This window comes from Orcinus orca, chromosome 20 (genome assembly GCF_937001465.1).
Source record: "Orcinus orca chromosome 20, mOrcOrc1.1, whole genome shotgun sequence".
In the NCBI taxonomy this organism is placed as follows: Eukaryota; Metazoa; Chordata; class Mammalia; order Artiodactyla; family Delphinidae; genus Orcinus; species Orcinus orca.
In genome coordinates, this window is record NC_064578.1 from 9105828 (window position 1) to 9121931 (window position 16104).

At 50.0% G+C, this 16104-nt stretch overlaps 1 protein-coding gene across 3 annotated transcripts in view; it reads right to left on the bottom strand.

The window, feature by feature from the left end:
• The window catches only part of WWOX (WW domain containing oxidoreductase), a 976221-nt gene that overhangs the window by 187588 nt on the left and 772529 nt on the right, over positions 1–16104 (bottom strand). Inside the window, exon 9 of one of the 3 annotated variants that reach the window (XM_033406434.2) lies at positions 2969–12133. The exons of the other annotated variants lie outside the window; for them this stretch is intronic. Within the exon in view, the coding sequence (XP_033262325.1) occupies positions 12065–12133 (69 nt within the window). The 3' untranslated portion in view covers positions 2969–12064. Of the gene's footprint in view, positions 1–2968; positions 12134–16104 lie in introns of those variants that run through there. 3 annotated transcript variants of the gene reach the window in all.

The following is a 16104-nucleotide window of genomic DNA, read 5'->3' on the forward strand; positions in this document are numbered from 1 at the left end:
ACAGACCAAGTGGCAATTTCTACCAAGACAGGCATGGAAGTCAATAATCTGCTTTTGGATAAAGTATCTGATCACTCACAAATTATACAAATCACATTGATTACTGACAAATCATAATGTTTACGGAGCACTATTTGGCTTTGGCTCCAGAGCATGACTAGGTATTTAATTAACAGCCGTCAGATATAATTTACACCATTACAATGACCAGAAAATGGCTGATTATTGGTTTTACGTAGTAGAGCAAACATTCTGAGACTAGCCTTGGTGAGGGCAAAGTAAGTGGGAGCTCAATGATGGACAATGAAAATCAAATTTCTTTACCATGTTTAATCCAGAAGACTCTTGAAGGCTACGGTACCTCTGCCTCCCATGAGGAACTGACATCTTTTTGTCCTAATGGCCAGGAAAGTATGTAATGGATTTTGCTTCCCTTTTTGCTTTGACTACCAGGAAACTCAGAGCCAAGTCTTTAGTCCAAACACAACATTTTTGAATCCTGCAGCCTAAATATGCATTTTACTTTCTTTTACCTGGTTTTTATTTTTACATATAATTTATGATCTCTTTGCTATTAACCCTCTAGGCTAGGTTTTAGCAAACGATGGCCCACCGGCCAAATCCACCAGCCTGTTTATTACAGCCCAACTGTGATCTGCTAAGCAAACGAGGGAGGAAGGAAATAGACAAATCAAAACAGGCAATAATAACAAAAGACTCAGAGGATTTTACAGAATGGTTTTTACCAAAACAAATCAACAAACAAACAAAAAAAATCAGAAGAAGAATATAATTCCATGACACGTGAAATTCAAATTTCAGTGTCCATAAATAAAGTTTTATTGGAATACAATTTTACCCACTAATTTATGCATGGCTCTTTTTGTACTACCAGGGCAGAGTTAAACAGTTTCAGCAAACCTGAAATATTTACTACCTGGCTCTTTACGGAAACACTTGTCTGATTCTTCCCCTAGGCCACCTCCAGGGTTTGTGGACCAGGCACGGGATGGATGGATAGCTCACTAGCTAGACAGCCTAGAGGCAAACTATCAGCCCAGCCTGTGGTTAATGTCAGTGTCTACATTATCCTTTCTAATAAGCTTTGGAACTAAGGGCATCCAAACTCCATGTTTCTGAGAAAAAGTGCCACTTTAGAAGAAAGACAACCCACTGGATCCCCTTTCAGAGTACTGAGGGTAGCTGCTTTGGTCACGGCAAACCTCAAAGGGCAGGTGACAGGCCCACCGTGCCAGAAGACACGTGGGTCGAACGAGGACACCTTCAGCTACTCGCGATGGGGGATGAGTATGGGTGGAGACACGGGAGCAGATAAATGGGAATATCAAACGTGAGGAAAGGGAATTAACCGATGAGCATGGCCCAAAAGAAGGGCCATGGTAACAAAATCAAGCTCAGGAGTGGAAGAGCCGATTTTGGAAAAGATAAAATAATGAGGATGAGAAAAGGTACAAAGACAGGAAGTGCGGACTCCACTGAAATTCCGGGTCACGTGACCTGAGTCTCCTTTGAAAAAGTAGGAGGTGAGGTCATCATCTAAGAATGAATGGGTGGGCCAAGGTGGGCCTGGAGTCTTGGGAAGAACGTAAGATCAGACACAGGAATTTCTTGCTCATGGGAAAGAGAGTGAACGTGAGACGGGAAGAGGATTCAGGGAACAATAACCAACCTCCTGACTGAGACAGCACCTCTGCTTCTCCCAAGTGGGAGTGGGGAGGGGAGTTGAACAGCAGTTTCAATCACAAGGGGAAGACAGAATCCCTAATACTCCATTACACCCCACTGGGGTAGGTGGTCGTACAGACACCTTCAGCCCCCGCTGCTACAGCCTTTCTTTCTCAAACATTCCGGGCCTTTTGATATAATGGTTAGCTTAATCAGAAGATTTAAAAGGCAGCTTGGAACTGGGGAAGATGCAGAGAAAAATCTCGTGGTGGGCTGTGTTTCTAGCTCTTGCTGCAGATGAGAGTACCAAAACCCAACCAGCAACCTGGGAGCTGAGCCAGGCCTGTCCTGGTCTTCCCTTCCCATCTGTTGTGGTTTTCCTCTAGGAAAAGTCGCCGCTCACTGGAAGGAAAATAAATAAAGAAGTTCATGTTTACCGAGGACCTACTATGCAGCGGACACTCAGGTTAACTCTCGACTCCCCAGGGCAACTTGAAAGGAGAACATTGCTACTCTTGTACAAATAAGGGAAAAGGAAGTTCAAGGGAAATCGAATAGCTTACTAACGATCACACAATTGGAAAAATGGGAAAACTGGAATTTTGAGGTGAAAGTTTGTCTGACTTCAAAGTCCTGCTTTTCCTCCTTAGCTACAAGCCCGTGAAATCAGGTACCTTATGTGTTCTCTCTCCAAGACCCAAGACTACATCCAGAACACAGTAGAAACCCAGGAAAAGTACTTCATACTGTAACAATACAACAGCAGATCGCAAATGGACAGAAGGGTCCAACGGCCTCTTATACAACAAATCTGGGGGGACAGAGGCTCAGGATGACAGTAGGTGAAAGAGGAAGCTCCTTTCAGGTGACACTTAGTCATCAGTGTTCTGCCTTTCTGTCTTTGATCCCTTGAAGGTGCCTTTGTCTGGTGCAGCCATCATTCTCCTGCTTCTCACGGAGCGTTACAACCTCCCCCTGGGTGCCGCCATGGTTATTCCCTAAATAAATGCTTGTTAGAACAGTTGGCACAAAATAAGGACTTGTGAAAGAGAACTGGATAAACCTATGTTGAACAAAAGTAGGAAACGGAGAGGAATAAAAGTATAATTGGGGGCCTTGGAAGCAGACAAATCTGGATTGGAACCCACTCTCTGGCTGTGTACACGTGGGACAGTGACAATTTCTGTGCCTCAGTTTCTCCATCTCTAGGATTAGGACAGTAACGTCTCCTGTGAAAGCGGAGGTCACAGGAATTCAGGAGTTGCTCCAAAAGCAGCAGCCAGGAATTGGGTTGCTCTCACCAAGTCGGGGATGCTCCAGGTGAAAACATCCGTGTGACTGCAAACCTTAGAAAGATTTGCAGCGACTTCCGGATTCCCTGAAGCCCAGGGAGCAACACCGACATTTTTCAAATCGTGGAAAACTGAGGGATGATCCAAGAAAACACGGACATCTTGAGAAAATTTAAAGGCTCCAAAGTATTTTTCCGTTCACGGACCACAGAAAACAGGAAAACATTAATAACGTGTCAGTCAGTGCCTGACGGCTAGCAGAATCCTCCCCAGGAAAGCATCTTTTGGTATAAAGCATGACTCTGGCATTGCGTTTGCAGCCCGATGTGTCATAACAACCCCTCCCATGACCACCTTTCAAAGTTGACAAAAGCCAGGGCCTTCCTTTAATGGGACCAAGCATTCCCAGAAAGAGACCTTGCTCTCTGCCAGCTCCAAGACCCAACTCGAGCCGAAGTGAGGAAATGCAGGCGATCGCTCAGCTTCCCAGCGGCTCTCAGAAATTGACAGTCTGTAAATTACTGCCTGGGAAGCATATCGCATGCCAGCTGACAAAAGGAGGAGAGGAAAAAATCCTTCCAGATCGCGCAGCATCCTCTTCTCCTCTTTGGGGAGGAGGTGTTTCTGGCGCTCACGCCACTGGACCCAGAAACCACATAAAAAACATGTGATTATAAACACCTGGGAGGGAGGCAGCATGAGAACGCAAGGGAAGGAGAAAGGGGACCCCCACCTTTCCCGTGGAGTAGGCAATCTGGCTAGAAAAATAAGAAGAAATGAGATAATAAAAGTAACAAATAAACCTGCAATGGCTTTGCTTCCGGGAGCTCCCATCTGACTTCAGATTGGTTCTCCAAGTCAACTTGGGCGGATTAACGTATCCACATGATGCAAAAGCCAGCTCGGGAGAGACCCAGACCTGGGCGGTGCAAGATTTAACCCTTGGCGAGTTGGCGGAGAGCGGTGTGCCCGGGTGGGAAGCAAAATAACAAGCAATATCCCTTGTCGTCAACATGTACGTGTATCAGACGAGCTTGTGACTGATGACGGAGCTTTGCATTACTTGACGGAAAACTTGCATTTTACTCCAGAAAAACTCAGAGAAAAATAGGAAGGGGGGGAAAAGAAGACAACTCCAGGGAAGATAAAAAGAGTGATCAGACCTGAGGAGGGACAAGATAGGGGTGGGAGCAGATCTATGGGGTTGGATACATCAGTGCCTCACTCCCTACTCCCCGGAAGGGCACAACTGCTCATCGGACCCTCCTGCCCGTCCTACAGGAGGATGCAGAGGGGGGCTTATCCCTGCAGGCCAGATGCAGTGTCCCCTGAAGGCGGGGCCAGGAGAAGAGGATGGGGTGGATATGGACAGCTGACAGGGCATGGATGGAAAGCCACCAAGTTCCTGCTGGATGGTGGTACTTTTTTTACGCCTTCCTTCAGCCAGGCTTACAAAGAGGTGCCCAGTCTGCCATGGCCCATGCTGGGAGGGGATGCGACCTGGAGGAAAAGAGGACCCTGAGCTGAACACCTGCCTGCTGGCCACTGGGGAAGGAAAACTGCAGCTTTACTTCCTGCCGTGTGGAACCTCTAGTGCTCTGCATATACTGTTCCTTCTGTCTGGACTTCCCGTCCCCCCACCCCTCCATTCATTCCCACAATCCCTGACTAACCGCAACCAACTCTCAGCTTGGAGCTGCACGGCCCCAGGACAGTGGCCACTAGTCCCATGGGGCTCTTGAAATTGATTACAATGAAGTACAATTTAAATTCAGAGGCTCGGTCGCACCGGCCGCGTGCCAAGTCCTCCGGAGCGGCGAGCAGATGCTGCATTGGACAGTACAGAGAAAGAAGACACCTACCCCTGCAGAAAGGTCCACTGGGCAGTGCTGGCCGAGAGCACTGCCGAGGACTCCTGACCGCATCCCTGCTGCCAGCCTTGGCTACAGTGGCACTGTAGCCAGAGGGTCCCCTGAACGCTTCAGAAACACCAAGGTCACGAGGACAAAACAACAGCAAAGAGACAGGTCCAGGTTAAGCGAGACTAAAGGGACATGAAAACCAAACGCAATGCGATCCTCAGCTGGATGACGGATCAAACAGCAACCAGAGCTCTAAAGAACAATTGGGGAGATTTGAGTAGAGACAGCACGTGAGATAATACTATTGGAATACCATCAATGTTCGCGGGTGTGACAATGGTATTGTGGATGTGAGACGATTATGCAGGAGAATGTCCTTAGCCTTAGAAGGTGCCTGCCGAGGAACTTCGGGGTGAGCTGTTAAGATGTGTGTAACTTTTAAATGGTTCAAAGAAAAGTGGGTATGTGTGTGTAGACGTATATGCATATATAATCACATATTATCAGATATAAAGCTATATCATCACATATATAGAGATATATATCCTGAACAACAGAAAAACCTAAAAAATATATGAAGACATATTTCGTATGTGCTTATGCAGAGAGGGAAATACGGCGATGGGCAGAAGCAGTGTCCATCACGAGCCCATCCCGTGACGCCTCCACTCGGGAACCTCCCGTGCCTTCCCATTTCCCTCCGAGTAGAAGGTCAAAGCCCCTGCCAGGCCCAGAGGCCCTACACAGTGCAGGCCTGCCCACTCCCTGCTCCATTCCCCCAGCTCCCGTCACACCAGCTGCCGGACTGTCCCTCCAGTGTCTCAGGCGTGCTCCCTGCGAGGGCCTTGGTGGCCCCCGTCCCTCCGTCCTCCCTGCCAGGAATCTTCCCCGCCACCACCTGCAGGGTTGGCTTCCTCACCTCCTTCCAGCCATCGCCCAGCCGCTGGCCTTCTCCCTGACCACCTTGTAAAACCTTGCCCGCTCCAATCCACCCTCTCCCCCTTCTGGATTACCTCCCTTCAAACACTCACCATTTCTCATCTACTCTTTCGTATTTATTAAATGTCTGTTTCTCTGCCCCACGCTGGCAAGGCGGGGGCTTGAACCTACCTTGTTCTCTTGGGGGGATCCCCAGGGCCTGGAAACTGCCCTCCACAACCCCGTCACTCACGGCCCTCCCCTTTCACCCGAATCTCAAATGCAGTCCTGTGGGCTCAGGGTCAAGCCTGCAGCCGCCCAGCTCCCTCTCTGAGTCTGTCCCCTTGGGCATGGGCACGCCCCTCTGGGTACACGCTGCTCTCCGATGTCTTGGACATTCCGCTCATCTCTGAATCCCCCGCTCCACACTCCCGCCTGGCACCCAGCAGATGCTCTGAAAACCTTTGCTGAAGCTCCACAGTGAAAAGCCAGACTCGTAAACAGACACTTGCCTCATGGATGGACTCTTTAAAAAAAAAAAAATCTAGGCACGAGCAAGGAAGAGAGCAATCGTCAGAGAGATTTAAAGACCGAAACAAGAACGGGGGGCTGGGTCAGCAGCTCGTATAACATTCCTTGGGCTCAAGACCCGTTATTCTTCTACTCCATTTTCTTCTGAACAGGACACTGAGGTTCAGAGAGGCTCAACGACTTGCCCAAGGTCGCGTGTTAATCGACAAGTGTTTCAGTTCCTCTCATAACCTGATTAGTGACAAATCTCAGTCAGCTCAGGCCTCACTCTATCCAACAACCTTCCCAGACGAGGGCCACGCTTCCCTGTCAGGCACAGTCTCACTGGATCTCTGCTCTACAGCGCGGACCTGGGCTGCGATATCACATTTCTTTGTACGAAGATCTGATTGGTGTCTAGAGCGAAAGCTCCCCGAAGCCGGGCCCCGTGTTTCCTTCTTTCCTCCTCACTCACTCTCCCGCCCCTGGCCCAGTTCTTGGCTCCCAGTTAGAGATCAGTGCATATCCGGTGCCTGAGGGGAAGCACCTCAGCCCCCTAGAGCAGCAGCCCCAGCCAGCCAGATTCCAGAAGCCCCCAGTCACCTGCAAAGAACAGGACAAACTTGGAGGCTAGAGAGCTCCAAACGTTTATGACGCTCAAGCGCACGGGCGTTCACATCTTTCATCGAACAGCTCCAGAGAGTCCACGTGGTCAGCAGGCCTTCTGAGCAGCTACAGTGATCACTTCTTAAGTCTGGAAGAGCAAGGTGGCTGCTGACATCAACCTCGTCCCTCGGCCAGCTCCACCGATTCCTCTAAATGATACAAGACTTGTTGGCAATCAAGTTAAAAGACGTTTAACGGTGAATACGTCTGATCCTGAATCAGGATAACTGCATTAATGTCACAGAGCTGACTCGATACCTGGCCAAGTTGTCCCTTTTTTAGAAGGTCGGGGACATTTTTAGCTGTCCCCTCTGTCCACGTGCTGCTCATTATGCCAGTGTGGCTCCGTTTAAAGGCACTGGCACTTGTTCAGTTCCCTTCTGGTCGCCGGATGCAGGTGGAAGCCCGAGAGGCTGGAGGACAAAGCCTGGGGCGGGTGCGGTGATCTGCACTCCTCCAGAGGCAGCAAACGGCAAGGTCGGCGCCTTCGCGTGAAGGCTGGGGGTGAGGGAGGGGGAGGGGGATGGGGGGTTACAGCCTGGCGTTGGAAGCATGATGAAGCTGGTCCTGCATCCCAGCTGTCCTTGAGTGGCCTTGGGCCAATTGTAGCATGCCTCTGAGTCTCACTTTCAACATCAGCGACATGGGAATTCCACAGACTGTGAGAGGCAGGGTTCCAAGATGATCCCTCAGATCTCCACCCCCTACAATACACACCCTTGCAATTCTCTCCAGTGTGGATAGGACCTAGGAATAGGATGGGATAGCTAGCTCCCGTGACTGGAATTACGCTATCCAACAGAGGTGGACGGACTTTGCACATGGGATTAAGGTCCCGAAGCAGTAAGCTTGACGTTCACCCAAAGGGAGAGGATCCTGGGTGGGCCTGACCTAATCAGGTGAGCCCTGAAGAGACTGAGCCCTCCCTGAAGAGACGGATTAAGATGCTCCTGTGGCCTCCGAGGAGAAAACAGTCACGCCGTGACAGCATCGATGGACGGGGCCACATGGCAAGGACCTGAGAACAGCCCCTAGGGGTGAGAGCAGTGCTCAAACAGCCAGCAAAGAAATGGGGACCTCGGCCCAAGGAAATGACCCCCGGCAACAAGCACAGCCTCTGAAAAGACCCCAGTCCTGGAAAACACGGATTTCAGCCTCCTGAGAGCCTGAGCAGAAGACACAGCTAGGCTGGGCCTGCGCTTCGGACCTGCTGAGATGGTCTATACAGGGTGGAAGCTCCCGAGTTTGCAGGAATTCGTTATGCAGCAACAGAGAGGAAATGCAATGAAAGTAACCACTCCTGAGGTTGTCAGGAGGAATAACCTGCACGCAGAGTGCTCGGTAACTTTGCGGGATGAATAAAGGGCAGTTTCTATCGTGATTTACTGTCTCCATTGCTAGTAGTAAAATGATACATGTTACATAGCTTTTGTAGCCTGGAAAGACCTCTCAGTTCCATCCTGGCTCAGTCACTGGGCATCTACGGATACTGGGCAAGTTATGGGACCGTGTCTGTTTTCTCACCTGATACTAGCGCCACCCAGGGTCATCTGTCTTTTGATTAGCTCTGCAGTGAGGCTTAAGGAGACAAATAATTTCGAAATGCTTGGCCTATATGTTAAGGTTAAGACATGGTGGTGATCACAGTTAACTTCTCTTACCATTGCCTGGCCCAGAAACTGCCGGCATTTAAAGGCAGCATCCCAATGATGGAGAGGTGGGATTGTAAAGGGTGTTCTCCAAAGGATAAAACTACAGGGGCACCGAGGGAGAATAAGGCCAAAATGAAGTTTCCTTTAAGTACGGCAGGGTTTCATGGGATGTATTTTTAGACAGAAAGGTTAACAGAAATACCAGGCACTGGAGCAATCTTACCTGATTGGATGGTGTCACCATTTCAAAGGATTCCCACATGGATTTCAATCGTATATTCATTCATTTGCTCAGTCATTCGCTCATTCATTCGTTCATTCATTCAGTGCTTAAAGTGTTTCAGGCCCCAGGCTTGAGGCTGGATCTTCAGCCCACATTCACTGAGCGCCAGAACCCCATCTCCAGGGAACCGCTGGGCATCAGCCCTCAGGCTCAATCTCAACACACCCCAAACTCAACTCTCCTTCCTCCCTGTGCTTCGCCTCCTTATCTCAGGTAACACCACCATCCTCCACTCAGTCACCCAAGTTAGGGACCTCAGATCCGCCCCCAGTGGGACCAAGTCCTGTCAATACTGAATCCTAAAGATCTCTTGAATTGGGTCCCTCCTCTCCCTCCAAGGGCATACCCTTAGCAAGATGCATTAGTTTCCTCCTGCTGCTGTCACAGATTACACTAGCTCGGCGGTTGGAGAAAACCACAGAGCTACCCTCTTCGAGTTCTGGAGGCCAGGAGGCTGAAATCAGGTTCGCTGGGCTAAAGTCAAGGTGTGGGCAGGGCCAGGTCCTTCTAGAGGTTCCCGGGGAGAATCAGTTCCCTTGCCTTTTCCCGTTTATAGAGGCCACCTGTATTCCTGGGCTCACGGCTCCTTCCCTCAATCACTGCAAGCTTTTGGTTCCATCATCACGTTTCCTAATTCTGTAGTCAAATCTTCCTCGGCTTCCATTACAAGGACCCCTATGATTACATTTGCACAACCCCCCACCCCTGCCCATCGCGCCTCATCTCAAGATCCTTAACTGACTCATTCACAAATCCCCTTTTGCCATGGAAGGTAACATTCCTGCAACCTGAGGATTAGCACAGGGATACCCTTGGGTGCTGTGATGCAGCCCGCCCTATAAAGCCTGTGTCACCTCTCCCCTGAATCACTGCAGTAGCTACTAACCACCATCCTGGCTCACCTTCTCCAGTACAGCCTATGGAAAGCAGCCAGTGGTTATTCTGAAGGCCTCAGGGCCGCCCTGTTTGCTGTTCCTTCCGTGTGGAACACCTTTCCCCAGTTGACATGATGGCCCTTTTTCAGGCCTTCGGCTTCCTGGGGATGCTTCCCCTGATTATTCTATTGATGGAAGTCCCCCCCATTACTATTCTCCATTACACTGCCTTGTTAATTTCAGGCACACGCCCGACACTTCCTGGAATGTGCTTGTTGATTTCTCCATTGCCCTTCGCTCTCACTAGTAGGTAAGTTTTGTGAGCACATGGCCTTGTCTGTATCATTTACTGTTGTGTCCTCTTTGCTGAGCACAGAGCCTGGCAGGTGACAAGGCACCTCTGGGAGGCAGAAGAGTGGCCCCCAAAGACGTCTCCACCCTAATCCCTACGACCTGTAGATATACTAGGTCATGTGGGGAAGGGAAATTAATGTTACAGATGCAGTTACCGTTTCTAATCAGCTGACATCAAAATAGGAAGATTATCCTGGATTACCCAGTGGACCCGATGTAATCACAGAGGTCCTTAAAAGTAGGAAAGGGACTCCGAACAGACAGCCAGAAGGATGTCAGTGGGAGAAGGGCTCGGCCTGACGTTACTGGCTTTGAAGATGGACAAAAGGGGGCCCAGAGCCAAGTGGGAGGCCTCTCTCTAGGAGGTGAGAAGGGCAAGAGAACAGATGCTCCCCCAGAGGCTCCAGAAAGAGTACAGCCTTGAACACACCTTGATCTTAGCCCAGGGAGGCTCGTGTTATAGACTTTTGCCATATACGGAACTGTAAGATCATAAACCTGGGTTGTCTGAGATCCTAAGTTTGTGATAATTCGTTACGGCAGCAATAGAAAACGAACACAGTGCCCCACAAATATTTGGAGTGAATCGTCTATGCGCCAGTAAAGGTCAAGGGTTGCCCGGAAACACCAGAAGCTAGAAAGGAGCAGGGAAGAATTCTCCCGCAGAATTTTCAGAGAGAGCAGGGCCCCGCCCACACCTTGATTTGGAACTTCTAGGCTCCAGAGCTGTGAGGCGATGCATTTCTGTCGTTCTAAGGCACGTAACTTTGTGGCACTTTGTTACAGCACCGCAGGGGAACTCATAGATCAGGCCATCATCTGTGGCCACAGGTGACCTTGCTCCCGTGGCTCTGGCCTTAGCTTGGGTAGTAAACGATACTGGGGAATGGTGTGTTCCTTCTCCTCCCACGGGTCAGCAAGCAGCTGTGAACTTGGTTCTGAGACAGGCTCTTGGGGACTTTAACTGGGGGAGGAGGGAGTGGCATCAAGAAGCCAAAGGTCGAGCTTCCCTGGTGGCGCAGTGGATGAGAGTCCGCCTGCCGATGCAGGGGACACGGGTTCCTGCCCCGGTCCGGGAAGATCCCACATGCCGCGGAGCGGCTGGGCCCGTGAGCCATGGCCGCTGAGCCTGCGCGTCCGGAGCCTGTGCTCCGCAACGGGAGAGGCCACAGCAGGGAGAGGCCACAGCAGGGAGAGGCCCGCGTACCGCAAAAAAAAAAAAGAAGCCTCAGGTCCACAGGCAGAGAACAAGGTGGTGCTCAGAGCAAAGAGTGAACCTCAGAGGAAAGCAGGAAGCTTCTTAGCTTCCTTAGCCAAGATTCAGTTTCCTTCCTCAGAGGGTAGTTGAGGGTTAACTGTGCGCATGTGCCCGGCACAGGGTCTGGCGCCAAAAGGTCCAAGTTTATTCTGTCCCCTCCTCCTCTCCACGAGCCACCTCACTTTTCTCAAATTCAAGTGAAAACAACAGCAATAACTTCTTTCTGAAACATAACAGGAGACCTCTAAAAGCATGAAGGCCAGAAATAAGCTGTGGACTTAAACAACCAAAAAAAACAAATTTGCAAATAATCAAATCTCACCTAGGTGCGCGCCCCCAGCACACTGAAGGAAAACGTAAGTCCCTGCTGTGCCTCTTTATGACCTGAGGTATGCGGAGTCTCTAATTTAAGGCTAAATATAAAACTAAAACACACACAGCTGGACTTTCAAGTCTTTTCCAAACACGTTTAATACCTTCCCGTGAAACTCCCCAAATCCAAGCAGCCCTCACTTTGCACCAGTATAAACAGAAGCTGGGGCAGACGGAACATACAGGCTTCAAAAGGATGTTGCAGAGGGAAGAGGGACGTCCGAGCGCAGGGCATCCAGAGGGATCGGGATGCTGACGCATGCTCACTGTCACATGGAGTCCTCTGCCCACCATGCCTATAATGGGAACCAGCAGAGCCTGGCCAGTGGGCCACCGCTAACAGGGTCTGCCTCTGATCGCAGCTTTTTCTGTCCCCGTGTACTTTTCAGCTCTGCTCCTGCACTCCTGGGGGCAGCAGAAAATGAGAATGATTCAAGTCTGCTGGGCAGGTATGAGTGGATTCCCTGTTATCCCAGGAATTCTCCCTGGGGGAGGTGGCGCCCATAATACTGGGCCACCATCTGGTATTGCCGGGCACTCTTATTCACTCGACAGTTCTACACGGAGAGTCATCTATGTGCTGGACGCAGCTCTGTGTGTTGCACTGGGAAACAGCAATGAGCAAGTCGAACAAAACCGGGGCCCACAGCTCGAGGAATCACCTGCTGCAGGTAGAAGGACAATAAAGATGACGGCAGAGTATGGTTGGTGATGCGCAAACAATCATACAGGAGACTGCGGCGGGGTGAGGACGGGTAGCGCTGCAGCATGGACAAGCTCTAAGAGGAGGTGACAGGCGACAGGCACCTGGAGGGTGCAGAGGACTCAGCCACGCAGGGCTACAGGGGAATAACTTTCTTGACAAAGGGAAGAACAAAGAGCAAAGGCCCCATGACAGCTCTCAAATCTGCCCCAGATTCCTCCATATTCCTTTCATCCGGAGGCACAGCCCACGGCCTTCCCTTTGATTCCAATGGTTTCGGGACTGCTTCCCCCAGTGGCGTACAGTGGGAGTGATGCCCTGTGACATCCGGGGCGGGTGAGAAAAGCCACGTAGCTTCTGCTATGTTGCTGAACACCTGCCTTACGGGGATGCAACCAGGCTGAGACCGCCGTGCTGGAGCCCAGCTGAGCGCTCCCTTCCTGCTAGCCCAGCAAGGCACTGGACCTGGGGGAAAAGCCATCTTAGACCCTCTAGACCAGCCTCTCGCGGACTGAACACCACTACGCGACCCCATATCCACCGCTGTGTGGAACAGGAGATCCAACCAGCTAAGCCCTATCCAAAGTCCTGACGCAGAAAATCACGAGATCTGATAAAACAGTCATTGTTTCAAGCCAGCAGATTGTGGGGTACTTTGTTTCTTAGCGATTTTTTTTTCTTAGTGATAGATAAATGAAAGAGGCCCCAAGCTGATAACAGGACGATGAAATGAAACATACACGCGAACTTCCTGGCACAGAGTGGGCTCGCAGCAAATGCTAGATCACGTTCCTTGTGACAATAGAGTTTGACTGCCTTTCGGTTTCATTGCCTATTTTTACACTATGCTGCACTAAATCATAAATTACAGGCAGCTTACCCACGTCTGATTTCTTACTGAGCACTTGGCTTTATAGGGTTCTCAAGGTTAGAAAATGACAAACATGTAAACTGAGGCGGTTCTCTTTGCTCTCCACTGAGGAGGGTTCTGGAAGGAGGTTCTTCGGTGGGAAAGAGTGTGGTCTCGATTGTTCTGCTCCCGACATGTGTTTCAAGACCCCGCGGCGCACACACTGTGGCAAGCCAGGTGTGTGTGCCGGGAAGTTTTTAAATGATTTCCTGAGCACTGTCATTTTTCTTTCCTCAACAGCATGGATTTTTGAGCTCGAATGCGTTTCTGCACTAAGGAGAACGGGCAGTCTCCCTTGAAATGTTTCCTCACGGAGTTTTTTTTTCAAATCAGCCTCTAGAAGAGGTTGGAGAAGTTACTGACCATGAGCACGCATTTCTGGAGCCAGGTGGGCCTTGGTGTGAAACCTGGATCCTCCCTTTACAGCTGGAGAGAGACTGGGCATGTGGGTGAACCTTTATAGACCTCAGTTTACTCCTCCGTGAAATGGGAATAAACACAGTGCCTCCCTCCCAGTTTGCTTGTGAAGTTGAAGTGAGAGAACGTCTGTGAAGCCCTTAACAAAGTGAGAGCTCAAAAGAATCGATCTAATAAAAATGGTCATTGTTACTTCTGCTGTGACAGGAGTTCTCAGGTCTAGCAAGTAAAAATACAAGACGCCCGACGACGCCTGAATTCCAGATCAACAATGAATAATGTGTTGGCAGAGTACGTCCCAAATATCCCATGGGATAGACTTACACTAAAGTCATTCACTGTTCATCTGAGATTCAAATTTTACTGGGTGTCCTATATTCGTTCCTAGATTATTATGATTGTTATTCACCATGACAACCCACCCCGATCGCCTGAGTATGTGCCTCCCCGAGACCCCTGATCACACCGTCCCCCGTTTTCTCATCTTTAATAAAGGCTCGCATCTCTTGTGTTCTCCCCTCCAGCCTCACTGTGGACTGCTAGTAATTAAGACAGGCCAAGGGGCCGCTCTAGAAACGCAAACCCTGTAACTCTTTCTGGAGCGACAGTGCTGCAGTGATTACATAAGCAACTCTCTACAGCAGCGCCCTGAGCTTCGCCGCAGAGAGGCTGCTGTTTGTACCATTTCCAACCTCCTGCTGCACGGCCTCGCCTCCCGCTACACTTCCTCCCTCTCCCCTCCTTTCCTGCGCCTGAAGTCTGGCTCCATTTGAAGTCCCTCCCCCTGCCCTCGGCTCTTTTTTTTTTTTTTTTTCCCCACGTAATATAGTGTAGTTTATTACATAAGTGATTTATCGCATGCACCTTAATGTATAAGGAGAGAAACTTGCTTAAAATAAACCCAACTGAGAGGATAATCTCTATGGGCAGAATGTACTTGGACTTAATTTCTCTACTGGGTATTACGCACTATATAATTGCTTTAAACAGAAGCTGCACACGCAAATTTAGCTTGGCACCGGTATCTGGCTTCACAGAACACTCAAGTTACATGCTGGGTTTTGCTACAAATCCTTCACTCCACCAGAAGAAACTCAACAGCATCCCTTAGAGAAGTTATTCAGCCTGACTCCCCCGCTGAGATGGGGGTCGGGGTGGGGGAGGAGCGCAGCTGATTGTGGGCTGGATTTGTGTGTGGCCGGGAAAGGCCTTTGTCATGGGAGAAGAGGCAGAGCTGCCAGCCTGTGTCTAAGCAGACTGGGCTGGGGACCTCAGCTTCACTCCTTGTTCAGATGTGTGTTCAACAAACGAAATTGCTGCTCCCTGGCTGGCACTGGATGTAGGATATATGTTTTATTAAAGTTGATCGCGCTTTGTCCTTCTTTCTCCTGTGGATGAATTAATCAACGTGTTCAGGTATTCACTGACTCCTTCACACATTCATTCATTCATTCATTCCACAGACACTGAGCTCCTCTTGAGCCCCAGGGCAGTGGTGGGTCCTGAGCTTCAGGAATAACAGTGAACCACAAACAACGCCTGCCCTTACCGGGGTGACAGGCGGACGGGGGAGATGGGCATTAATTAAATCATCACACAAAAAACCGCACAATGACAAATGGTGACAGGGCAGTGGAGGAGAGGTGCTGGGTGCTCTGAGAGCCCTTGGTGGGCCTGGAGAAAAACTCCTCAAGGAAGAAGCTTTCAGAGGATGTATGAGTTCCCTTCAGCTGCTGTAACAAATTACCCGAAACTTAGTGGCTTATTTTCTTACAGTTCCGGAGCTCAGAAGTCTAAAAATGGGTCTCACTGAGCTAAAATCAAGGTGTCGGCAGGGCTCTGTTCCTTTCTGGAGGCTCCGGGGAGAACCTGTCTCACTGTCTTTTCCTGCTTCCAGAGGCCGCCCGTATTCCTTGGCTCCTGGCCACCCCCCCCAACCCCCGTCTTCAAAGATGCCAACATCAGGCTGAGCATTTTTCACTCTGCCATCTCTCTGGTCGTCACTCTTCAGCCTCCCTTCTCCCCATTTAAGGAAACCTGTGATTACTGTGGGCCCACCTGGATCATCCAGGATACTCTTCCAATTTTAAGGTCTGCAGATCTGCCATTTTAATTGCATCTGCAACCTTAATTCCCCGTTTGCTACGTGACCTCACATATCCACCTGTGTAGGGGTTCAGATGTGGACATCTTTGGAGCCATTATTCTGTCGACCACAGATGGGATCTAAAGAGCGAAAAGGAGGAAGAATATTCCAGGCAGAGGCGGAGCTTTGTGAAGTAGGTGTTGATGGCAGGGATGCAGCTGGGAAACAGAGTAATGGGGGTGTAGGGAGCTGGGGCTAAC